General features: G+C 52.5%; 2 protein-coding genes across 3 annotated transcripts; both read left to right on the forward strand.

The window, feature by feature from the left end:
* Positions 1-968: 968 nt before the first annotated feature.
* LOC140897043 (ribonuclease-like) lies at positions 969-10,279 on the forward strand. 2 transcript variants are annotated; one of them, XM_073309313.1, is made up of 3 exons: positions 1,077-1,141; positions 8,227-8,444; positions 9,488-10,279. In XM_073309313.1, exons 2-3 carry the CDS (start codon positions 8,430-8,432, stop codon positions 9,941-9,943), a joined length of 471 nt encoding a protein of 156 aa, XP_073165414.1. In that variant the 5' UTR covers positions 1,077-1,141; positions 8,227-8,429; the 3' UTR covers positions 9,944-10,279. The 2 variants fall into 2 exon arrangements, with proteins under 2 accessions (XP_073165413.1, XP_073165414.1); XM_073309312.1 differs by lacking the exon at positions 8,227-8,444 and having other exon boundaries at positions 969-1,141.
* A 4,686-nt stretch (positions 10,280-14,965) lies between these two features.
* On the forward strand, positions 14,966-18,307 carry RNASE10 (ribonuclease A family member 10 (inactive)). The gene is made up of 2 exons (XM_073309314.1): positions 14,966-15,097; positions 16,054-18,307. Exon 2 carries the CDS (start codon positions 16,078-16,080, stop codon positions 16,546-16,548), a length of 471 nt encoding a protein of 156 aa, XP_073165415.1. The 5' UTR covers positions 14,966-15,097; positions 16,054-16,077; the 3' UTR covers positions 16,549-18,307.
* Positions 18,308-24,152: the final 5,845 nt, after the last annotated feature.

Consider the following 24,152-nt stretch of genomic DNA (forward strand, 5'->3'; position numbering starts at 1 on the left):
GTCAATCAGTTAATCACCGACATGGCCCCTGGAGGACATGCTCCTTTGGGGATGCCGATGCCCCTCCAGAGTTCAGCCTCTCCCTGCGCTGGGGTGATGCAGCTGCCAGGGAAGAGGATAAATATTCACTGACAAAAAACCGACAGCAATGCAGCGTTCCGGCTGCGTGGCAGTATACGGCGCCCTTCCGGAACACCGCTTGCAGCAAAACCGGCACCTCTGACGAGTTAAGGGACCAGCCTCCCCGGAGAACGAAACTCTCACGCAGGTTAGGCTTTGATTCCTGCTCCCCCAAAGACCTGCGGGGGGTGCCATGCACTCACAGGGGGTATTCCTCAAAGGAGCGAGACCACCATGCCAGCACCAGAGCTGTGGTTCAACCCCCCAGGTCTGGGCAAAAAAAGAATAAGTTGCAAAAATACATCAACGGTGAGAAAAGCTGGTATTTTTTTCCAGGCAGCCTGTATCTCAGGAACCTCTGGGTCAAATGACCCCAAATTTGGATCAGTAACCCTAAGGGGTGCGCCTTGGCAGAGGGTGAGAGGGGATGCAGTAGGGGGCATTCCACCCTTGGAATCAGAGCTGACCCAAATGCCCCAGCATGGTGCTGGGGGGCAGAGAGTGGGATGGGTGACTCAGGAAGGGGTGCTGTGCCCTGTTCTGTGCTGATGTTTGTGCATTTTTCTACAAAGCGCCCAGCCACTCCATTAACTCTGCCCTGGCAATGTGGGTTAATTCTGCTGCCGGGTTGCATCACAGAATTGAGGAAATCTGCCTCCCACGGTGCCATGAGGATGTGCATCCTGACCCGGCACCGGGACGCCACCCAGTGCTAGTCACTCCCCGCCCCCAGCACCCCGGAGGGCACTGGGATGGGGACCCTAGTGCACAGCGAGGGGCAGGTCTTTGTGATAAGTGTGAGCAGAGTATGTCCCAACCACCCTGCCATGGGTCAGGGCAAAGCTTCCCCTTTCGATGGGGCGTTGCCGCTTCTTGTGGGCCTGGATTATGAAATACTTAACGTCAGATATTTCTCTGCCACCAGTTCCCTCTTCTTTTAACTCTTATGCAGCCAGGGGGAGGCCAGCTCTGCAGACAGCTGGATCAATTCTCCGGGGGAAACAGAGGCACCAGCACTAGGGTGAGTGGGAGAGCATGGGAGAAGGGCACTGGTATAATCCAGGCAGGATTGTTCAGCAGTTTAGCTAGTAGAGAGGAATGGTAGGAAATGCACCAAAGAGGAGTTCAGACAAGGCTCTTCTCTCCTATACGTTCCAAAGGTTTGTACAAAGAAGGTGGGTGTTGTTTTACAGGGGGGAAAACTGAGGCAAACAAAACTGAAGCTGCCTACAAGAGGTCAGTGGTTGAGCCAGGATGAGAATCTAGGGCTCATGAATCCCAGCCGGGGTCCCCCCCATCCCTTGTTCAAGACTACTTGGGATCCTGAGGGAATGGGGGAAGGGTGGTCCCCAAGAAGGGGGGATCCTGAAGGATTGGGGAAAGGGGAGGTCCCTGGGAAGGGGGATGCTGAAGGGATTGGGGGAAGGGGGTCCTCTGGAAGTGGGATCCTGAGGGGATTGGGGGAAGGGCAGTCCCCAGGAAGGGGGATCCTCAGGGGATTGGGGGAAGGGCAGTCCCCAGGAAGGGGGATCCTGAGGGAATGGGGAGGGGGGGTCCCACATGAGGGGGGAACGAAGGTTAAGCCATAGCCCATGCTGCCCATATCCCCCTGTACCATGGGAACAATGCTCCTTTATCTTGTTGGGAACATTTACCAGCCTGACTCCTGATCGTTGGGGTGCTCTCAGTACCTTGGCTTGCTTTCTTGGAGCGCTGATCCCCCATTCTCCAGCTAGCATCGGGGAGCCTTGAGTGCGACTATCCCCCCCAAATTCAAGTTTTGAGCTGGCCCCCCCAAACCCAGAGGCCATTTCTGAAAACTTTGGTTTGTCGTTGCAGTGGGTTTGGGAGCTAAAACATCAGGGACTGAAGAAGGGCAAAGTCTTGTTCTTAAAGGTATCTTTTAGAGCTGCTCCTCCCCACCCTGATCTCAGCTCCCCAGCCCTCCTCCTGGAATAGAGTCCTGTTCATCGCAGGTTCATGCTGGTTTATGGAGATTGTAATCTCTTCTCGGCTGGGACCCTCTCTTACTACATGTTTGTAAAATGCCTAGCAGAATAGGGCCATGATCTCAGCTGGGCCTATAGCTCTGGGCCAGGGGCAGCAGAGCCCGGGGCTGGGTCCAGCTGGAGAAAGTCCCCCCGGGGTGGGCACACAAAGACTTTCAATGAAAGTCTGTCCCTGGTGCAGGCCACAGCTGGGGAAGGAGAAGCTGCTGAGCCTGGGCTCCCAGCTCCCCCTGGAGGCTACAAAGCTCCACCCCCGTGTCTCTGTTCATTCTTTTTCCTGCTTCCTTTCTTCCTGCCGGTCCTCGTTCCCCCAGCCCATTCCTGGCTCCTTCTGCACCGACTTGAGCCGGGGTCCCCCATGCCCTTTTAAATTGCCTGGGCCTCTGGGCAGTTGCCCCCTTTGCCCCGCCCTGTCAGCGGGGCCTAGTTAAGGGGCTGATATGTATACTAAAGATTGCTAAAGACAGACTCTCCTAGCTTCTCCTGGGGATCTGGTTTCCTGTCTACTGTAGAGTCATTGTCAAAGATTGGGACTGGGGTTATTACCCGGTGTGTCTCCAGGCAGTAGAACAAAGAGGCGATGTCACATGTACATAGATGTTGTGACTAGAAACAACGCAGTGCTGCTCCTCCGTTACAGGTTTCCCTCGCCGCTGGTTGGCTCCCTTTTCTAAACCTGACAGGCATGAGGCAGTGGCCTCGTTTGCCTCGTTGGACTGGTCTGACTCCGCCTGTCCATGCCATGGAATTGCAATCTCAAAGACTTTGCATTTGCACACAAATCGAAATCCCCAGATGGAACAGGGAGGATTCTGAATTCTTCCGCTACCCTAGCTGTGCCCTTTGGGGAGGTGGATGAATTTCAGCGATGGGAGAACCCCGATGGAGAATTGCATAGCCGCAAGCTGTGGGAGTGGCGGGCCATGGGGCTTTTGTTAAAATGGATATTGCCAGCACTGAGTGGAATATAACGCTGCTAATGCCGCTTTGTCCTTTACTAGCCTTAACAGGAAGCCTGTGGGTGAATGGGTTTGTACATGGAGGTGAACCAGGTTGGCAAAATAAACATTAATGGGGTGTATTAGGTAGCGCCAGAAGAGGACAGAGTTAAGGTTGTGCTGGCATCTTAACTTTTCATTGCCTGTTTTTCCTAAGACTGCCTTTTGCCCTGCGAAATGTTCTGCGAGAGGACGACAAAGCACCAAGGAACCTTAATGCTGTGCTGACCTCATTGTTTTGGTCTGCTTTCCCCCACCGTGCTGTTCTCTCACATTGAGCTATTTCACAAGGTGGGAGGGAACAAAGACAAGATACACTGGGGTTGTGTCCTGGTACAGGCAGGGAGTGCTGTCACGTCCAGACTGGTATAGAATGTGGTTACCAAATCAGAGCCAAAAAAGGCATGCAACAAGTAACGGCTGGTGGGGGATATGTGCCATTCCCTCCAGCTAGTGGATATAAATACAGGGCCTCCTAGATGAATGTGTGTGCAGCAGATTTGCCGTGGACGGTGCACACGCCACCATATTAATTGCTTCCCAAGAAGGGGGGTATGTATGTCTCCGTCCTGCCCTGTGCTGCTTTCCTTTAGCTCATCTGGTTAGCTGGTTAGCATGGCTGTTTGGGCTCATGAACATTTTTAATATTGATCCACAAGAGCAACTGGCTATATATCTGTCAGTCATCCTGAGGGGACTGGGGGAGAAGGGGGTCCCAGGAAAGGGGGATCCTGATGGGAGGGAAGGAGAGTCCCTGGGAACGGTGATCCTGAGGGAATGGGGGAAGGGTGGTTCCCCGGGAAGTGGGATCATGAGAGGATTGGGAGAAAGGGTGGGGCCTGGCAAAGGGGGGGGGTCCCTTGGAAGGGGGATCCTGAGAGGATGGGGGTAAGGGGAGTTCCTGCGAAGGGGGAGATGGGCAAAGGGTGGTCCCTGGGAAGGGGTGACCCTAAGGAGATTGGGGGAAGGGCTGTCCCCAGGAAGGGGGATCCTCAGGGGATTGGGGGAAGGGGTTCCCTGGGAACAGGGATCCTGAGGGGACTGGGGGAAGGGGGGTCCCACACGAGGGGGGAATAAAGGTTAAGCCATAGCCCACGCTGCCCATATCCCCCTGTACCATGGGAACAGTGCTCCTTTATCTTGTTGGGAACATTTGCCAGCCTGACTCCTGATCGCTGGGGTGCTCTAAGTACCTTGGCTTGCTTTCTCGGAGTGCTGATCCCCCATTCTCCAGGTAGCATCGGGGAGTCTTGAATGCAACTATCCCCCCAAAATCAAGTTCCAAGCTGGCCCGCTTTTCTTCCCGATCATTCCCTAGATCATCCAATCATAGAAGATTAAGGTTGGAAAAGACCTCAGGAGGTCATCTAGTCCAACCCCCTGCTCAAAGCAGGACCAACCCCAACTAAATCATCCCAGCCAGGGCTTTGTCAAGCAGGGCCTTAAAAACCTCTAAGGAAGAAGATTCCATAACCGCCCTAGGTAACCCGTTCTAGTGCTTCACCACCCCCCTAGTGAAATAGTTTTTCCTAATATCCAACCTAGGCCTCCCCCCGTCCCCCTGCAACTTGAGACCATTACTCCTTGTTCTGGCATCTGCCTCCACTGAGAACAGCCGAGCTCCATCTTCTTTGGAGCCCCGCCTCAGGTAGTTGAAGGCTGCTATGAAATCCCCCCTCACTCTTCTCTTCTGCAGACTAACTAAGCCCAGTTCCCTCAGCCTCTCCTCATAAGCCATGTGCCCCAGCCCCCTAATCATTTTCATTGCCTTCCGCTGGACTCTCTCCAATTTGTCCACATCTTTTCTGTAGTGGGGGGCCCAAAACTGGACGCAATACTCCAGGTGTGGCCTCACCAGTGCCAAAGAGTGGGGAATAATCACTTCCCTCATCTGCTGGCAACGCTCCTGCTAATGCAATCCTGACCCACAGGCAGCTGAGAACACACCTCTTTTTTCTCCGCACTGCACCCCAGTGTACTCAGCCACTCATTCCCTCACCCCTCTAATCCCCCACCCCTCCCCTGGCTCCCCAACAACAACCCTTTCATGGCATGACCAGCGGCCCCTCTCCTGTGCCCTGGTGCCTGAAGCATCCATCTTCCCTCCTTACCTGGAAATATCAGCTCACAAGCACTTTTCTTCCTCCTCCCATTTACAGGTTGTGATTTTCAAAGGGATTTGAAAATCTCACTTCTCATAGAATCATAGAATCATAGAATATCAGGGTTGGAAGGGACCTCAGGAGGTCATCTAGTCCAACCCCCTGCTCAAAGCAGGACCAATCCCCAACTAAATCATCCCAGCCAGGGCTTTGTCAAGCCTGACCTTAAAAACTTCTAAGGAAGGAGATGCCACCACCTCCCTAGGTAACGCATTCCAGTGTTTCACCACCCTCCTAGTGAAAAAGTTTTTCCTAATATCCAACCTAAACCTCCCCCACTGCAACTTGAGACCATTGCTCCTTGTTCTGTCATCAGCTACCACTGAGAACAGTCTAGATCCATCCTCTCTGGAACCCCCTTTCAGGTAGTTGAAAGCAGCTATCAAATCCCCCCTCATTCTTCTCTTCCGCAGACTAAATAATCCCAGTTCCCTCAGCCTCTCCTCATAAGTCATGTGTTCTAGTCCCCTAATCATTTTTGTTGCCCTCCGCTGGACGTTTTCCAATTTTTCCACATCCTTCTTGTGGTGTGGGGCCCAAAACTGGACACATTTCTCCAGATGAGGCCTCACCAATGTCGAATAGAGGGGAACGATCACGTCCCTCGATCTGCTGGCAATGCCCCTACTTATACATCCCAGAATGCCATTGGCCTTCTTGGCAACAAAGGCACACTGTAGACTCATATCCAGCTTCTCGTCCACTGTAACCCCTAGGTCCTTTTCTGCAGAACTGCTGCTGAGCCATTCGGTCCCTAGTCTGTAGCGGTGCATGGAATTCTTCCATCCTAAGTGCAGGACTCTGCACTTGTCCTTGTTGAACCTCATCAGATTTCTTTTGGCCCAATCCTCTAATTTGTCTAGATCCCTCTGTATCCTATCCCTACCCTCCAGCGTATCTACCTCCCCTCCCAGTTTAGTGTCATCTGCAAACTTGCTGAGGGTGCAATCCACGCCATCCTCCAGATCATTAATCGAGATATTGAACAAAACCGGCCCCAGGACCGACCCTTGGGGCACTCCACTTGATACCTACTGCCAACTAGACATGGAGCCATTGATCACTACCCGTTGAGCCCAACAATCTAGCCTGCTTTCTATCCACCTTATAGTCCATTCATCCAGCCCTTACTTTTTTAACTCATTGGACCTTTGAATTCCTTCAGCAGCTTTGCAAGTGGCAGAATTCACCATGGAGGTCAAGGAATAAATAAACTTACAAAACCAAGGAAATTAATTCAAAAACTTTGTGAGAGTGATTCTATGATTCTAGGAAGCTTCAAAGCTTTGTACAAAGAAGGTGGGTGTCACTTTACAGGGGGGAAATTGAGGCAAACAAAACTGAAGCCGCCTACAAGAGGTCAGTGGTAGAGCCAGGACTAGAATCTAAGACTCGTGAATCCCAGCCTGGGTCCCCCACATCCCTTGTTCAAGGCTACTTGGCTCTGAGATGGTGCCCACTAGCTGCAAAGACCTGAGAGTTGGGGCGTTCAGAGCTGTAACGATTCTCTCACGCCTGCCGCCATGGGTCGCTCTCAGAGCAGCTCGGGCGTGGGCACTCCAGCAGCAAAGACCTGCTCCAAAGGTCTCAGGACTGAGGGGAGTCTCAAGTGCTATTGAAGTCTCCTGGTGCAAAGTTGGGGTTTTGCCAAGGGAGGCCCAAAATACAGCACCCCCAGAAGCAACCACTTTTTAAAAATACCCTCCTGCTTCCACACTGCTTTTTTCCCCTCTCGCTGCTGGAGGGTAAAGCTCCAGGCAATATTCACGTAAAACAGACTGTTGTGCTCAGGTAGCACCAGGAACCAAGATCCAGTTTCCAGACCTATGATTAGGGCCCTACCAAATTCACGGCCCATTTTGGTCAATTTCACACTCATGGGATTTTAAATATCCTAAATTTCATTATTTTGGAAATTTAAATCTTAAATTTCACAGTGTTGTAACTGTGGGGGTCCTGACCCAAAAGGGGGTTGTGCGGGGGCCACAAAGTTATTGTATTGGGGTTGCAGAATTGCCAGCCTTACTTCTGCGCTGCTGCTGGCGGTGTGCTGCCTTCAGAGCTGGGCAACTGGAGACCAGTGGCTGCTGTCCGGGCGCCCAGCTCTGAAGGCAGTGCAAAGTAAGGGTGGCAATACTGAGACACCCCCCCCCATAAGAACTTTGCAACCCTCTCTGTGACCCTTTTCTGGGCCGGAGCCCTCCCCCCACCCAGTTTGAGAAATGCTGGTGAAATCTGTATAGTATAGGGTAAAAGTACACAAAAGACCAGATTTCAGTCTGTGACACATTTTTCACAGCTGTGAATTTGGTAGAGCCCTACTTATGATTCCAAAATTAGTGTCTACGCTGCAATGTAAGGCCGTGCCTCACCCTGGATTCAAGCCAACCACCCCACTCCTTTGCATCTACACTGCAACTGTGCTAACCCAGGGCTCAGACCCAGGACCCTGCAGGGCAGGTGGGCAATGTTCCCTCTAATTTTTTACATCCATGTGCAGAATGAATTTTGTTATGTGCACCAATATGGAGGTGATGTGTGGCGGGGGGTGGGGCTGAGGGGTTTGTAGTGCGGGAGGGGGCTCAGGGCTGGGGCAGAGAGGTGGGGTGCAGGGGGGTGAGGGCTCAAGCTGGGGGTGCAAACTCTGGGGTGGGGCCAGGGATGAGGAGTTTAGGGTGCAGGCTGCCCAGGGGCTGGGCTCAGAGGACTCCCCCCAGCCCTCTCCCTGTTGGCAGCAGCTCCGGGGCTGGGGCTGGGGCTGGGGGAGAGACACCTCTCCCTGCCGACAGCAGCTCTGGGGCCAGGGCTGAGGCACCTCTCCTCCGTGGCGGCAGGAGCCCCGGGGCCAGGGGAGAGGCCCACGGCAGCCCTGCATGCCCCAACTTGCTCTGCTCCACTCCCCAGTACCCACCCACCTCCGACCTCTCTCCTCTCCAGGCCCGTGTAGCTATGCTCCTGTGCAGCCCTCAGCCGTGCAGGTTAGAGGGAACTTAGCTGGAGGGTCCCAGCTGAAGTGAAGCTGGGACCCAGAGGCTGAGCCCTACTGCTTTACAGTGTAGACGCAGCGCCGCTTGACTCAGGTCCTGGGAATCAGCTAGAAGTATCCCACAGTTCCACAGGACAACTTCCTTACTCCTCTCATGGCCACAGCTCAGGTCAGTGTGGACCCGTTCTCTTCTGACCACATGCACTATCAGAGAGCTGCCTGGTTTGGCAGCAGAGAACGAACCCAGCAAGCCTTTTGCAAAGCCAGCTGCTTCCTGCTCACAGTCAGGGCAGGCAGAAAAGTTTTCCCATGGGCCCTAGGGCTAGAGCGGCCATATTGTGGGGTGCTAGGGGGTCTGCAGGCTGCAGTGTGGGTGCCAGATCCCCAGGTTTGAGCCCAAGTTAGAAAAGCCCTTTGGTTAAAATACCACATAGACGCCCAAGCTCAGGGTTCCCAACATGGCTCGGCTGAGTGGTGTCCCACTAACCCTGAGCTTACACTGCAATGTAGACGTACCCTTAGGAGCAGGGGAAGTTTGGCAGCACAATCCCTGGGATTGGCAAGCATTCAAAACACTCTAAATCCCACCCACCTGGGCAGAGCGCCTGGATGTTTGGCGTGGCACATCGGTGTCTGGGGCATTGCCAGGGTCACTCGGGCAAGGGGATCCCTTCCAAACCACTCTGCTTTACATGAACGACTAGCAGACTGGCTTGGAAATGGCTGGGCCATGGTTGGGGTGAAGAGAAACTAGGGGAAGGGGGTTTCAGAGTAACAGCCGTGTTAGTCTGTATTCGCAAAAAGAAAAGGAGGACTTGTGGCACCTTAGAGACTAACCAATTTATTTGAGCATAAGCTTTCGTGAGCTACAGCTCACTTCTGCTGTAGTTTCCACGGTATGCATCCGATGAAGTGAGCTGTAGCTCACGAAAGCTCATGCTCAAATAAATTGGTTAGTCTCTAAGGTGCCACAAGTACTCCTTTTCTTTTTAGGGGAAGGGGGGGAAAGCTAGGGTAATGCCACTGCCATGAGGCCATTTAAATACTGTATGTTATGTGATAGAGTGACACTGGCATCCTCTAGTCGCCGCAGCCTTCGGCGAGGACAAGCCCTGAAATCACTGCAGCGGAGGTGAGTCGCCCAAAGGGGGTCCATGCCGTGCTGGTCTCACATTCCCATCTCACACCCACCTCCCGCTTTCTCCCCTCCAGCCAACGATGAAGAAAAGGATGGGTCCAGGCCTTCTGCTGCTGATTTTCCTCTTGCTGGCCTACATGGCCATGGCCAGGAGGGAGATGCCGTACGAGAAGTTCCAACGGCAGCATGTCGACACCTCCAGGAGCTGGGAGCCCGACCCCAACCGCTACTGCAACCTCATGATGCTGCGGAGGAACATGACGGTGTCCAGCTGCAAAGAGCTCAACAGCTTCGTCCACGGGGTGCTGGCGGGGGTAGTTGCCATCTGCAGCTCAGAGGGGACATGGCATCATGGGAACTTTTACTACAGCAACTCACCCTTCCCAGTCACAGACTGCCAGACCACAGGGGCGTCCCTCTGGCCCCGCTGCATTTACAGGGGAGTCGTCAGCCATAAGAGAATTTGTGTCGCCTGCACAAATGAGCAGCCTGTGCACTATGCCCTGCCATCGGTGTGCAGCGGCCCGTGAGCCGTGGGGCGGACATGGAGACCTGCAACTCCTCTGGGCTTTGGCAATGCTGGCAGCCCTGCGCGCCCTTCCTCCTCCCCAACAGGGTATTTGGACACCGCACTGGGGACAGCAACAAAGGCTGTTATTCCTTTTTCTATGGCAAATTATAGCTGCCCCTTCCCCTCCCCCACCCTCTGCTCCCCCTAGTGCCTATTATATAATGTGGGCACCTTTTCCCCATCCTTTATCCATGGAGGGGGAGGCGAGGGAGGGGTCAAAGTGCAGTGGAGATGTTACCAGCCTGAGCCCTGGATGCTGTTTTCTCTTGCTTCTTCCTGCAATAAAATACTTTTTGCAAGTGCAGAATGGCTGAGGGGGGGTTGTGGGGGATTTGCTATAGGCAAGACAGCACTCCCTATTTCCAGTGCTTCAGTAGCAGCTGACAAACATGACTGTCTTGCTCAAAAGGGGCAGGGAATGGGACATGGGGCCTTTCTCCTCTATGGGGTGCTGGTTCCAGACAATTTTCCTTTCCCATGAGACGCCAGGTGGGAGACAGCCCATGAGAAAAGCTGGGTGTGAAAATCTCCCGACATGGTGCAAATCCCCTTGGGTTTAATGTTGCATATAAAATATAGCCGATACACAGGGACAAACCAAAGCACCAGTGTCTAGGCAGGGCTGCAGCGTGTGGAGACACCATCAGTCCTGGGAGAGGGACGGCAGAGCTGGGAATTTCATGGCAAGCCGCCAAACGGCCCACGAAAGATGTGAATGCCTGATCCTGCACTTCACAAGCCCAGGGCAGGAACCCCTGGGTTACAGGATTAAGTGTGTTGTTTTTCCTCATTAAACCCCCTTTTCCTTATCCCCTTTGCATCTACTCCACCTTTCCACTGGGGTTCTGGGGAGGCTCCTGGCTGGGCCTGGTGGGGCTGCTCCAGATGGAGGGCCCTGAAAATAGGATCCTGTAGCAGCCAGCCCCCCCACACACACTAGCCTCCTGGTCCAGATGTGTCAATTCCCAGATGGGTTTGGGGAGGATGAGACAAGGAATTCATGGCCCGGGCCCCCAAAGCATGGGGCTCCTGGCAGAATTTGAACCCACAATGGTGGAAAAGTGCTACCCCAGAAAGTGCTACCAAATCCCCCCCTCCCAAATGAGGTGACTCTCTCGTTCCTCTCTTACGGGAGCTGGCGTCTGGGCAGACAGACTTCTGGTGGTCCCTCCCATCCGATGACAGACACAAGTGAGCTCTGTCAGATGAGGGTTAATTTCCTCCCATGACAGTAAACAATTAGAGCTCACGGCTGCTTCTAACCAGGATTTGAACCCATGACCATGCACACGGTAAACAACGTGCACAGCCCCAGACTTGGGCACTCCCTGTGCCCAGCTAAATGGCTCTGTCCTAACCCGCTCATGGCCTCTCCTGGTGCCAAAGGCGTTTCCTGTACCAAGCAGCCACAACCTTGCAATGGAGATACACTGATGGTCTCTGTTCCTAGCTGCATGGCTTTACGTTTAGCTGGATCCAAACACACATTGCTTGCTTAGGCCCAGTTTACCAACCAATCCACATTGTCCTCTAGCAGTGACCCCCGGCCCTTGTTATTTACCATCCCCCGTCTTTGCTGAAAACTTGATCTGTTTTTTCCAGTCCATTGATACAACCGGTCAATAGCCCAGAAGATCCACCTGGCCACAGGGGGCGCAACCCGGCAAGAGCCAAGGGCCCGAACCCTGACACTGTCTCGGGGAGAGGAGGAAAAATGAGGCCCCTGGAGCTGGGCATCGTCACCCACCACAATGGGGGCCCTGATCAGGTCAGGGTCTGGGCAGTGACCAGCACAACGGGGGCCCTGATACCAGTTGGGTTCTGGGCAGTGCTTGGCACAATGGGGGCCCTGATATCAGTCGGAGTCTGTGTAGTGCCTGGCACAATGGGGCCCTGATCTCAGTCGGGGACTGGAAAGTGCCTGGCACAACGAGCCCCTGATCTCGGTCGGGATCTGTGCAGCTGTGACCCTTAGCGCCCCTGCATGCCACCTGGCAGAAGTCCCTCTGTTCTGTAACTCCTCTGAGGCCCAACACACTCACTGCCCATAACAGGGTGCAGTCATAGTATTTCTCTGCAAGGTGTAACAAAGGAAAGCTGCACACACTGCTCAGTAACACCATGGCCTGACATAGGCACAAACGGTGCACAGAGTTATGTGTCTGTGCCACACAGATGGTCCTCACACGTGTTTCAAGGACAGACTTGATCTGCAAGTTCATCCTGACACAGGAATGTGGCTTTACCACTCTGACTAAGGCCAGAGACTTGGGAAGTTACATGTGCCTGAGTCAACAGGAAAAGCCAGCTGAGAGCCGGGTGAGGGAGCCGGGAGTGTGTCAGCTGATTGGAGAACAGTCAGCGGGGCTGTCAAGGTTCCTTCCCCACTCTGACCTCTAGGGTACAGATGTTCCTTCCCCACTCTGAACTCTAGGGTACAGATGTGTGGACCTGCATGAAAACCTCCTAAGCCTACTTTTACCAGCTTAGGTTAAAACTTCCCCAAGGTACAAACTATTTTACTCTTTGCCCTTGGACTTCCACTGCCACCACCAAATGTTTATCTGGGTTTATTTTTATTAGGAAAGCGTTGTTTGGAAACATCTTTCCCCCCAAAATCCTCCCAACCCTTGCACCCCACTTCCTGGGGAAGGTTTGGTAAAAATCCTCACCAATTTGCATAGGTGACCACAGACCCAAACCCTTGGATCTTAAGAACAATGAAAAAGCATTCAGTTTCTGAAAAGAAGGATTTTAATAGAAGTAAAAAGTAAAAAAGAATCACCTCTGTAAAATCAGGATGGTAAATATCTTACAGGGTAATTAGATTCAAAACACAGAGAATCCCTCTAGGCAAAACCTTAAGTTACAAAAAGACACACAGACAGGAATATCCATTCTATTCAGCACAACTTAATTTCTCAGCCATTTAAAGAAATCATAATCTAACGCATATCTAGCTAGATTACTTACTAAATTCTAAGACACCATTCCTGTTCTGTCCCCAGCAAAAGCATCACACAGACAGACCCAGACCCTTTGGTCTTCCCCTCCTCCCAGCTTTTGAAAGTATCTTGTCTCCTCATTGGTCATTTTGGTCAGGTGCCAGTGAGGTTATCCTAGCTTCTTAACCCTTTACAGGTGAAAGGATTTTTCCTCTGGCCAGGAGGGATTTTAAAGGTGTTTACCCTTCCCTTTATATTTATGACAGGGGCAGAGACCTTTACCTAAGGGTGCCCGTCTAAGGGCAACTGGACTATAAGGCGAAGGGGAGAGATCCTCTTTGTGCCCATCACTCCAAGGGGCTGGCTCTGGCTGTACAGTGGATCCCCTGCCATATGGGAGTGTGAACCTGAAAATTTGCTTTGGGTCAGTGTGACCTGCTGCAGGAGGGGCAATCCGGAGCACTGAAGACTCGTGTCCCCTTTTACCTGTCTCTGCCTGGGATGCCGGCAGGCCGCAGGAAGCAGCCTCTTCGCGTCTATGCATTAGGCAGTCCTGAGCCAAAGTTTCGGGTTCAGGAGCCTGCCTGCAGCGCCACAGCTGGCCACTGGGCCCCCAGCATTGGTTAACTCTTCCCAGCCCCGATTTTCCCCAGATGGTGAGTTCTGCATCGTCCGTCCCTCTCCTGGGCAGCTCAGATATTGAAGATCCATTGCCCTCCCAACCCCCGGGAGGATCAAACCAAGTCTATTCTTTTAACTGGAGTTATCAAATGGTTCACATGAAACACAGCACTGGATGGGTTCAGATTAAAGATAAAGCAAGTTGATTTACAGATGCACTGAGAGCTTTCAAGTGAGTTCGAGCATCAGGCATGAAAGTCAGGAAAGACAAGAGAAATGAAGATAAAATGCTTCCCCGCAGCAAAAACTTAACAAGCTAGACTTGGTTGAAGGGAAAATCCTTCCCACATGGTCCCAGCAACCTGGCAAACCAGATTCTCAGATCAGGATCAACTCCCAAAGCCAAAAAGCTGGTCCCTTTAGCTTCTTAGGGGACTAAGAGATGATCTGGGGTGTTTTTGCCCCTCGCTTTAATAGTCCGGTCACCCTCTGAAATGCAGTTTCTGGACAGTTACCCCTCATAAAGGTCATTCCCACAGTGAGGATGGAGACATGGGGTCTCATGGGGACAGAGCCCCCCGTTCTTGGCAAAGACAGGCCATTTGACAGGTGAGGGCCCATCAACTTTGCTGACTCCTGACCAGAGGCATGAGCTTGTGCTTTGTCTTTGTGAACGCAGTTTAGCCTGCCCCCAGACTCGCCTGGCAAACACGTTGCAATCATAATCTCAGCTCATGTTCATAACTCTGGCTATGCATTTCGTGCACACATTTCACATGAATATTACCCATCAGGCTGTCATTACTCTTTAAATGCTACCTTGCATGGAATCCTTGGCATGGAGATTATTACAATAAATGCAGGGTGTGAACACAGGGATTCAGGGTCACACTGAGGTGCTTAGCTATGGGTTGTCGCTGGCTGAAGGCAGGTTGAGTCACCGAGAGTTTATACTTGTGGTTTATCTGTGATCATTTTCTGTCTCTATTCTCTTTGCTATGTGGCACTTGAAGCTCTGTTCTTTAGTCCTAAATGTACCCTGGTTTTGTTACAAATTCATCTCACTGCCCCTAACACTGCCACAGTATTTCTCTGCAAGGCACAGCAAAGGAAAACCGGTGACACACTGCTCAGTAACACCATGGTGTGACGTAGGCACAAAAGGTACATAACGAGGTATGTGCCACACAGATGGTCCTCGCATGTGTTTCAGGGACACACTTGATCTACAAGTTCATCCTGACACAGAAATGTGGCTTTACCACTCTGACTAAGGCCAGAGACTTGGGAAGTTACATGCGTCTGAGTCAACAGGAAAAGCCAGCTGAGAGTCGGGTGAGGGAGCCAGGAGTGTGTCAGCTGATTGGAGAACAGTCAGCGGGGCAGAGACCTTTACCTGGCCCGTCTAAGGTCAGTTGGACTATAAGGAGAAGGGGAGAGATCACCTTTCTGGCCACCACGTGAGGACAGAGCAGCTGGGTCTCTCTGAAGCTTTGCATAGAGGGTTCCTAGCCACGTGGGAGAGGGACACCGAGAAGTCACATTAGGTAAGACAGGGAGCTTCGCTGTGGATTCTGGCTGGCTGAGGGCAGGTAGAGTCACTGGGGCTGGAGGTCGTATGTGTGTCTTCTCTGTGACCATTTTAGCCTCTGGTCTCTCTGCTTCATGGCACAGAAAGCTCTGTTCTTTAGTCAGGACTAGACCCTGGTTCGTTATAAATGCATCTCAGTGCTGTGATATTGAAGGGAAGGGTGAGGACCCAGCAGAGCCACCAGGCTTGCCATGTCCTGGCTCTTTCGGGGTGGCGGCCTGGGTGATTTCTCTGCCTGTCCAGGCTGCCTGCTGCAGGGAGATGCTTCTGAAGAGCTGGGGAACTGGAGAGCCCCAAGGGCTACCTGTAAAGCAAGGCCAGGGTGTGCCAGGACCAGAGGAGTGTGCCGGGCCACCCAGCCGACGGGAGAGGCAGGGAGCAGACTCATTTTAGCAGCTGCAAATCTCTCTTGCTTTGAGGCAGGGGGGTGACGCGGTGATTTACAGCTCCGGACACCTGAAGAAACATCACAACAGCACCCAGTACAACAGGAGCCCTGATCTCAGTTGGGGTTCGGGCAGTGCCCGGCACAATGGGAGCCCTGATATCGGAGGGGTCTGTGCAGCACCCGGCATAATGGGGGCCCTGATTTCAGGCGGGGTCTGTGCAGTACCTGGCACAACAGGTACCCTGATCTCAGACTGGGTTAGGGTGACCAGATAGCAAGTGTGAAAAATTGGGCCAGGAGGTGGGAGGTAATAGGAGCCCATATAAAAAAAATCCCCAAATATCGGGACTGTCCCTATAAAATTGGTATATTGGGACACCCTAGTCGGGGTCTGTGCAGCACCCGGCACAACAGGGGCCCTGATCTCTGTCGGGATCTGGGCAGTGCCCAGAAGGTTCCGTGGAGAAGGCAGATCCCCACCCTGCACTGTCTCCATCCATCTCCTCCCTCTTTCCCCACTGCAGGTTGATCCAGGGACAGACTCAGCCATGGCCCTGAGGGGAACCCGCCCCACACTCCTGCTGCCCCTCGTCCTGCTGGTTGCCAGTCTGGCCCTGGCCCAAGAGGAGTCACGTTATGAGAAGTTCCTGAGGCAGCACGTAGATGCCTCCGACCCCAGCCCTCCGGACGCCCGGCGCTACTGCAACCTCCTGATGCGGCGCCGGGACATGGCCACTGCCCACAAGTGCAAACACCTCAACACCTTCATCCACAGCAGCGCCAACCAGATCAAGCCTGTCTGCGGGGATGGGGGGGAGCCGGCAGGAGGAGACCTGCGCCTCAGTGAAGACCCCTTCCCCCTCACCGTCTGTGAGCTCCAAGGAGGAGCCGATCCCCCCAACTGTGACTACAGCGGGTCCAGTAGCACCAGCAGGATCGTCATTGCCTGCGTTGATGGAGAACCAGTCCACTTTGAGACACAGGTTGAGAGTCAGGCAGGGGAGGGGAATGAGCTGTGATCCCTCTAAGGGACACTGAGTCCTCCCACCAAGTCCTGCATCCAAACCCAGACCTTACCAGGATCAATCCCCGAATCCTCCTTCAATCCAGCCTCCAACCCCCCTCAGATCCCCTCCCAAATCCTTCTTAGATCCAACCTCCAACCCTCCTCAGATCAACTGCCGAATCCTCCTCAGATCCAACCTCTGACCCTCCTCAGATCCACTTCCAAATCCTCCTCAGATCCAACCTCCGACCCTCCTCAGAACAACCGCCAAATCCCCCTCAGATCCAGCCTCCGACCCTCCTCAGATCAACCCCCGAATCCTCCTCAGATCCAAACTCCGACCCTCCTCAGATCAACTGCCAAATCCTCCTCAGATCCAACCTCCGACCCTCCTCAGATCAACCCCCGAATCCTCCTCAGATCCAACCTCCGACCCTCCTCAGAACAACCGCCAAATCCCCCTCAGATCCAGCCTCCGACCCTCCTCAGATCAACCCCCGAATCCTCCTCAGATCCAAACTCCGACCCTCCTCAGATCAACCGCCGAATCCTCCTCAGATCCAACCTCTGACCTTACTTATGTGCCAACTCTCTGGGGCAGGCCTGTCTCTTTGTTCTGTGTTTGTGCAGTGCCAGGCACACTGGGTTGCTGGGCAACTGCAATATGGATAATGATAATAATAATAATGGGCACACTGGGTGCAACTGCAATATGGATAATAAACCACGCCCAAGGAGTTTTATGGACAGTCCTTCCATATTGGGGTTTGACTCCGGTTTTGTCATTAGCCCAGACTAATGGCTCAGGTGGGGGCGGGGTTTTCCAAATGGGATCTGAATGCCCAGCTCCTATTAACTTCCCAGAAGCGCTGTCTCTTCCCAGTCTCTGGTCTGACTGAGAATTAGAAGTGGAAAATTCTCAGCGACAGCCAAGCAGCCACATCCATGCTCAGGTTTGAGGAACGCGGCCTGCTATTCAGAACCACCAAGCAGCCAAAACTTCTGCTGACCCAACAGGAACGTATGGAGCCCAGCAGCTCTGGAAAATGATACTCAGGAAGTTTTCTCACCAGGCTTCCTCAGGAATTTGAACCCAGGAGTCCCAATATACCAGCGAACCTGCAAGAATTGAAACTTTAGGAAATGGTCCTAAGCCTTAAATTTTCTGTCCCAGTCTCCCTAGTTCCAGTTCTTGGCCCCACCTCCGTTTCCAGTAGCCAAATGGTACTGTTGCTTGAATAAAGTCATTATTCATTACAGACCCCCTTGAGGACCTAATCAGAAATGAACCCGAATGCTGCTTGATCTGCAAGGAGGCCATGTCTCTTCGGGCTCTGCCACGGTGGTTATAATTCGGAGCCCCCTGAGATGTGGCCATGAGGGTTTTGGGTGAACACCCCCCTGAACTTCCTCATCCTCCTCCCCCAGTGGTCAACCAGTTACATCAGTGTTGCCAATTTAGTGGTTTTACAATCCCCAACCCATACATTTGAACTCCCCCTCGTATTTCAATCCCTGGGGAAAACACTAGTTTGGGCTGAATCCTAATTCTAAGAGGTGAAAACTCTATGCACCGAGTTTAGATAAAGTTTGTGGACAGGAGACCATGGTTAATTGCTGCTAGTAGGAGTCATTCAGCCATGCCTAGAGCATAGTAACAGGTTTCAGAGTAGTAGCCATGGCAACAAAAATGATTAGGGGACTGGAACACATGAGTTATGAGGAGAGGCTGAGGGAGCTGGGATTGTTTAGCCTGCAGAAGAGAAGAATGAGGGGGGATTTGATAGCTGCTTTCAACTACCTGAAAGGGGGTTCCAAAGAGGATGGCTCTAGACTGTTCTCAATGGTAGCAGATGACAGAATGAGGAGTAATGGTCTCAAGTTGCAGTGGGGGAGGTTTAGATTGGATATTAGGAAAAACATTTTCACTAAGAGGGTGGTGAAACACTGGAATGCGTTACCTAGGGAGGTGGTAGAATCTCCTTCCTTAGAGGTTTTTAAGGTCAGGCTTGACAAAGCCCTGGCTGGGATGATTTAACTGGGAATTGGTCCTGCTTTGAGCAGGGGGTTGGACTAGATGACCTTCTGGGGGTCCCTTCCAACCCTGATATTCTATGATTCTATGATTCTATGATTCTATGTTAGTCTATATCCATAACAAGGAAAGGAGTACTTGTGGCACCTTAGAGACTAACAAATATATTAGAGCATAAGCTTTGTGAGCTACAGCTCACTTCATTGGATGCATACAGTGGAAAATATAGTGGGGAGATTTTATATACACAGAAAACATGAAACAATGGGTGTTACCATACAGACTGTAACAAGAGTGATCAGGAAAGGTGAGCTATTACCAGCAGGAGAGCAGGAGGGTGGGAGGGGGAAACCTTTTGCAGTGATAATCAAGGTGGGCAATTTCCAGCACTTTACAAGAACAGTAGGAGGGGAAATAAACAAGGGGAAATAGTTTTACTTTGTGTAATGACACATCCACTCCCAGTCTTTATTCAAGCCTAAGTTAATTGTATGCAGTTTGCAAATTAATTCCAATTCAGCAGTCTCTCGTTAGAGTCTGTTTTTGAAGTTTTTTTGTTGAAGAATTGCCACTTTTAGGTCTGTAATTGAGCGACCAAAGAGATTGAAGTGTTCTCCGAGTGGTTTTTGAATGTTATAATTCTTGACGCCTGATTTGTGTCCATTTATTCTTTTACATAGAGACTGTAGGTGCTTAACAACTCAGGTCTGGAGCTCCACAGCCAGCTGACAGTCCTTTGGTATGTCTACACTAATCCCGGGCACTGATTCAGGTTTGAGCCATTCCCTCCTTCTGTCCACACACAAATGAGCTGGCATGACCAGGTGACGACTTTCAGTCTTCACAGGGGAAAAACAATGCTCCTTAACCAAGAGCAAGGCTGGGGGTTCTCCTTCTCAGGATGACAGCTGAGCTGCAGTGCTGGCAGGGCAGGGAAGAGCTGCGGGAAGATGAGGCGAGACAAGCTGGGCTGGAGGACGAGCTGAACTGATCGTGTGTTTTATCAAAGCCTCTTTTTAGGAAACCCAAAAAGGGGACAAGTGGGCAGCGTACTTCACCCCGCTCATTATTGTGTCCCCAAATTAGTCACACCAATTTTGGTCTATTCATTTCTGGTTCCACATCTTCTGTGTTTCACCATGCATGATTTCAGCAATCCTCGAATGGTATCCGTGGGGCCTTTTTGCTTGGATGAATCCAGCTTCTTCGTGTGGGTCACTTGCACTTGTTACAACATTCAGCATTGTTAATGATTTGGCCTGTTTTTCATGGCGGATGTAATGTCTTACACACTTTCCCATACTCTTTACATTTGAGCTCCCAACAGGGGTACACTTTGTAGGCTCCGTGGTCACAACAGAGGTCAAAGAGACATGACTGCAGAGTGAGGCATGTGTAGATTTACAGACTGTGTAGATTTACAGGGGTAGTCGATTATTTTTTGTCAAGGTCCAAATTACTTGGTCAAGGTCTAGTCAAGGTCCAGACTCCAGAGAAAATAAGAAAACAATAATTATAATAATAAGTACAGGAAAAGATTTTGGAGTCTGTTCAAAAGCATCTGGCAGGCCGGATCTGGCCCGCGGTATGCCTATTGAGTACCCCTAGTGTAGAAGACTCTGCCAGCTGGCTTGTGGGACGGGGTATGATGCTTGCTTTGGGTGTTAAGCAGTTGTGAGCTTGAGCTAGAACCGGTTGTTAAATTTAGAAGCCCTTTTAGAACCAGTTGTTCCGCGAGGGACAACTGGTTCTAAAAGGACTTCTAAATTTAACCCGTCAAAAGTGGCACCTTAGGCGCCGACTCTATGGGTGCTCCAGGGCTGGAGCACCCAAGGGGAAAATTTGGTGGGTGCAGAGCACCCACCGGCAGCTTCCCACCCCACCCCCGGCCCCAGCTCACCTCTGCTCCGCCTCCTCCCCTGAACACGCCGCACCACTCTGCTTCTCCGCTCCCCCACCCCTGGCTTCCCATGAATCAGCTGTTCGTGCGGGAAGCCGGGGCAGGCTGAGACGCAGATGGCGGCTTCGCCCTCAGGCCCAGGGAGGCAGAGGTGAGCTGGGGCGGGGGGGGCGCGAGGAGGGCCACCCGCACCACAGCAGGTAACCCGGGGGAAGGCGCGCAGGGGAATCGCTCCTTGCCCCAGCTCACCTCCGCCACCCTCAGCCTGAGTGGGAAGCTGCCCCCTGCTTCTCAGCCCTCCCTGGCTTCCCGCCAAACAGCTGATTCACAGGAAGCCGGGGCGGGGTGGAGAAGCAGAGCGGGGCAGTGCATTCAGGGGAGGAGGCGGAGCGGAGGTGAGCTGGGGCCGGGTGGGGCAGGGAGCTGCCGGTGGGTGCTCTGCACCCACCAAATTTTCCCCATGGGTGCTCCAGCCCCGGAGCACCCACGGAGTCAGTGCCTTAGGCGCCACTTTTGGTGTGATCAGTGGGGGGAGCAGCCGCTCCCCCTGCTCCCCCCTCGCTACGCTACTTCGCCCCTAGGAGCCAGAGGGACCTGCCGGATGCTTCCTGGGAGCTGCCCCAGGTAAGCACCCCCAGGACTCCCCACCTCACCCCCCCGGCAGGTCCCTCTGCCTCTTAGGGGTAGGGTAGGCACCCATGACGGTGGCCCATGAGACCCTCCTGCCCAGTTCCCACCCTGGGGCAGTCAGGGAACAGAGGATGGGGCTGGATGGGGCAGGGGTCCTGGGGGAGAGTCAAGGGACGCGGGGGGTTGGATGGGGCAGGAGTCCAGGGAGTCATGGGTGGGCAACGACCCCCTCGTGGGGTGAGGAGGGAACCAGTTGTTAAGATTTTGGCAGCTCATCACTGGTGTTAAGTGGGTCAGGGTTCCAATCCTGGATCAGACCTGTTTTGCAAAGAGGCTAGGTTTGGGAAGAGGAGCAGACATGCTTGGGCAGCAACCGTTGCTAAGACGGGATGAAGCGCGCTGGAGAGGCTGAGCGTGGGTTAGAAAGTCCTGCTTTAATTGGTGAATATATTGAGTGCCTAACTCTAAAGCTGGTTTGAAAACAACTCGTGTAAATCAGTCCCGTCCCCCTGCCCTTTACACCAAAGTCTGTGAAACCCCCTCACACAGGGAGCAATTGGCAGCAGTGGGATTTGAACCCACACCTCTAAAGGCACAGCCACCCAGCCCCTCCCACCCCCAACTCTGCTCCGGTCCTGCCCCGAGCCGTGTCCTAGGCTCCTGGCCCAACAGCTGGCCTCTTCCCCAGCCTCGGTGCGGTTCCACTCCTGCCCCAGCCTCAGTCCCTGGCTGCAGACTCACTTCTGGCCCCAGAATCACCCCCAGCTGAGGCCCCAGCCTCGGACCCCTTACCCTTGTCTGTTCCCCCAGACACACCCCGGAGCCATGGCCCTGGTCCTGGTCCCAGTCCTGGCTCCGGGGGAGCAGGGGCCATGGACAGAGGTAAGGGGGGGCGCAACCCCCAAAGTTTGGGGACCACTGTTCTAGCATATCCTCTCTCATTCGTCTCCTTTTACAGTCCCAGCCTTTTCCATCTCCCTTCATACAGACCTCTCCCGCTCTGCTGCCTTGTCTCAGAGCCCTCTCTGCTGGCACCTAGAGATTGTCCTTAGTGACAAATAACACTATTCAGTCTTTAATAAAAAATCTGGCAATAGCCCGAGGGAGCTGGGCTGGGGCTCTCCCATCTCCTGAGTCTCTGAGAAACAAACCTGAGCACAGGCCCTTGATGGGATGATGGAGAGGATAAGGAGCAAAGAACTGGATTTGACAGACTAAAAATTAACTAAAGGAGCGATACGATCTGTTGATTACACAGAAGTAACTGTACTAACATTGAGTATCGAGTCCAGCCCAGTATCAAAGGCGAATGTACAATAAAATGATTAACTAAGTCTAAAGAAATAGGATTACAAAGTCACTCTAAGTCCTCAGGTCACCTCAACAACAGGACAATGTTGTTCAATTCGCCATTTATGAAATAAAATCCCTTGGAAGAATGATTGAAAAGAAGCCAACCCTGGACGGAGGCAGGGAAACTCTCCACAGCCTTAGTACTGCTCAGCCACTATCCTAACGAAGCTGAGCAGGATGTTGTGGGTAACTAGAGATGGGACAGAGCCATCTGACAGGTTGAGGCTGAGCTGTCAGCCTGATCAACATCCAGTGGCAGGGAGTTCTGTGGGCTAATGTCAACACCAAATAAACCCATGAGAGGCGGAGCCTGCAGGGCAGAGCCAGCTATAAAAGAGCCAAAGATGCCAGAGTGCGGAGTGACACAACCCTGCTCAGAGACAACATGATGTCTGCTGTGGGGGGGTAGTGGCCTGAGTCTCATGGTGCATGTGAGAGGCGTGGGGTCCAATCCCAGATGAGCCCAGCAGTGCTAGTTTTTCAAATTGCCTTTAGGAAGCAGCTAGATCTGGGACAAGGCGCAAACAGGGGTGGGTGAGCTCAGTTGTGAAGGTGGGATAAAGAGCTCTAGAGGGGGCCTGGCACCTCTGGGCCTGGCAGTTCAGAGCCCCGACCCCTCCAGGCCTGGCACTTCAGAGACCTGGCATCTCCGGGCCTGGCAGTTCAGAGCCCCAGTTCATGTGGTCTTGGCACATCAGTTATAAAAGTAAAAACATTGTTTGAGCCCCAGCACTTCTTTCATTACAAATTAAGCACTGGTGAAATCCCTCCCAAGAAGGGTACATGGCAGTACACAACCAGCTGCAGAGGTGAACTGTTCTCTGGTTAGTGGCCCAGTGGTTAGCTTCTAGCTCTGGACATAAGATGTTACAGATTCAAATCCTGCATGACTTAGATTTGACACACTGGTTTGATGTCCTCTTGTTCTTGTGTTAAAAAAGAAAGGTTCCAATCGATCTCCTCTAGGCAGTTAGTCATGTCACGTCCCCTTTCAATTGTCTTGCTTTACAGGGCCAGCATTTTTAATCCTATTTGTACAGACATCTCTGCAGCCCTGTTGCCTTCTCTCTGAGCAACTCCTCTCTGGTAGTAAGTAGAGATTATTCTTCAGTGACAAATAGCACTGTCAGTTTTTTAATGAGAATCTGGCACGAACCAGAGGGAGAGTGATCGGGGCTTTCCTGTCTCTGACTACCAAACCTGAACACAGGCCATTGGGCGGATCAAGGTATTTGCAGGCTACATAGTTCACTGCGTTATTCTCAGCAGAAGAGAGCCTGCCTAAACAGGCCTGCTTGCTTTCTCTTCTGAGACTAACAGAGTCTTTGCCAACAATTACGACTTACCACTCAGCACTTCCTGTGCAAGCCTATTCCATCCCCGAGGTCAAAGCAGTCCAGAGAAAACATATCAGAAACAACAGAAGAACCGAGACGTGCTAATAACCTCATGGATGTCACCCTGGTTGTCTCCAACTTTTGCTCTAGTGAATCCTTCAAATGCCCACAAGGGGGCCTCTTTTGTGCTGACAAGTTCAGAGCAGCCTTAGTACAAAAGTAGCCTGCTCATGGAAAGTCTAGTCTGTCCTTTGTACAGTTCGGGGATCTTTGATCTGGAGTTTCCAGGAGCAGGTCGCCAGTAGATAATGGGTCTCTCTCTCCAGGGCATAGCTTCAAAAGGTTGTGGAGAATGTGCATTT

The sequence above is a fragment of the Lepidochelys kempii genome, chromosome 13 (assembly GCF_965140265.1).
Source record: "Lepidochelys kempii isolate rLepKem1 chromosome 13, rLepKem1.hap2, whole genome shotgun sequence".
Taxonomy (NCBI): Eukaryota; Metazoa; Chordata; order Testudines; family Cheloniidae; genus Lepidochelys; species Lepidochelys kempii.

What these genes read in the sequence shown, in the direction of transcription:
- LOC140897043 (XM_073309312.1), top strand. Translation starts at nt 1,067, where the DNA reads ATGCAGCCAGGGGGAGGCCAGCTCTGCAGACAGCTGGATCAATTCTCC. An exon ending in ACAGAGGCACCAGCACTAGG is followed by an intron (nt 1,142 to 9,487) that starts GTGAGTGGGAGA and finishes TCTCCCCTCCAG; the next exon opens with CCAACGATGAAGAAAAGGAT.
- RNASE10 (XM_073309314.1), top strand. Translation starts at nt 16,078, where the DNA reads ATGGCCCTGAGGGGAACCCGCCCCACACTCCTGCTGCCCCTCGTCCTG.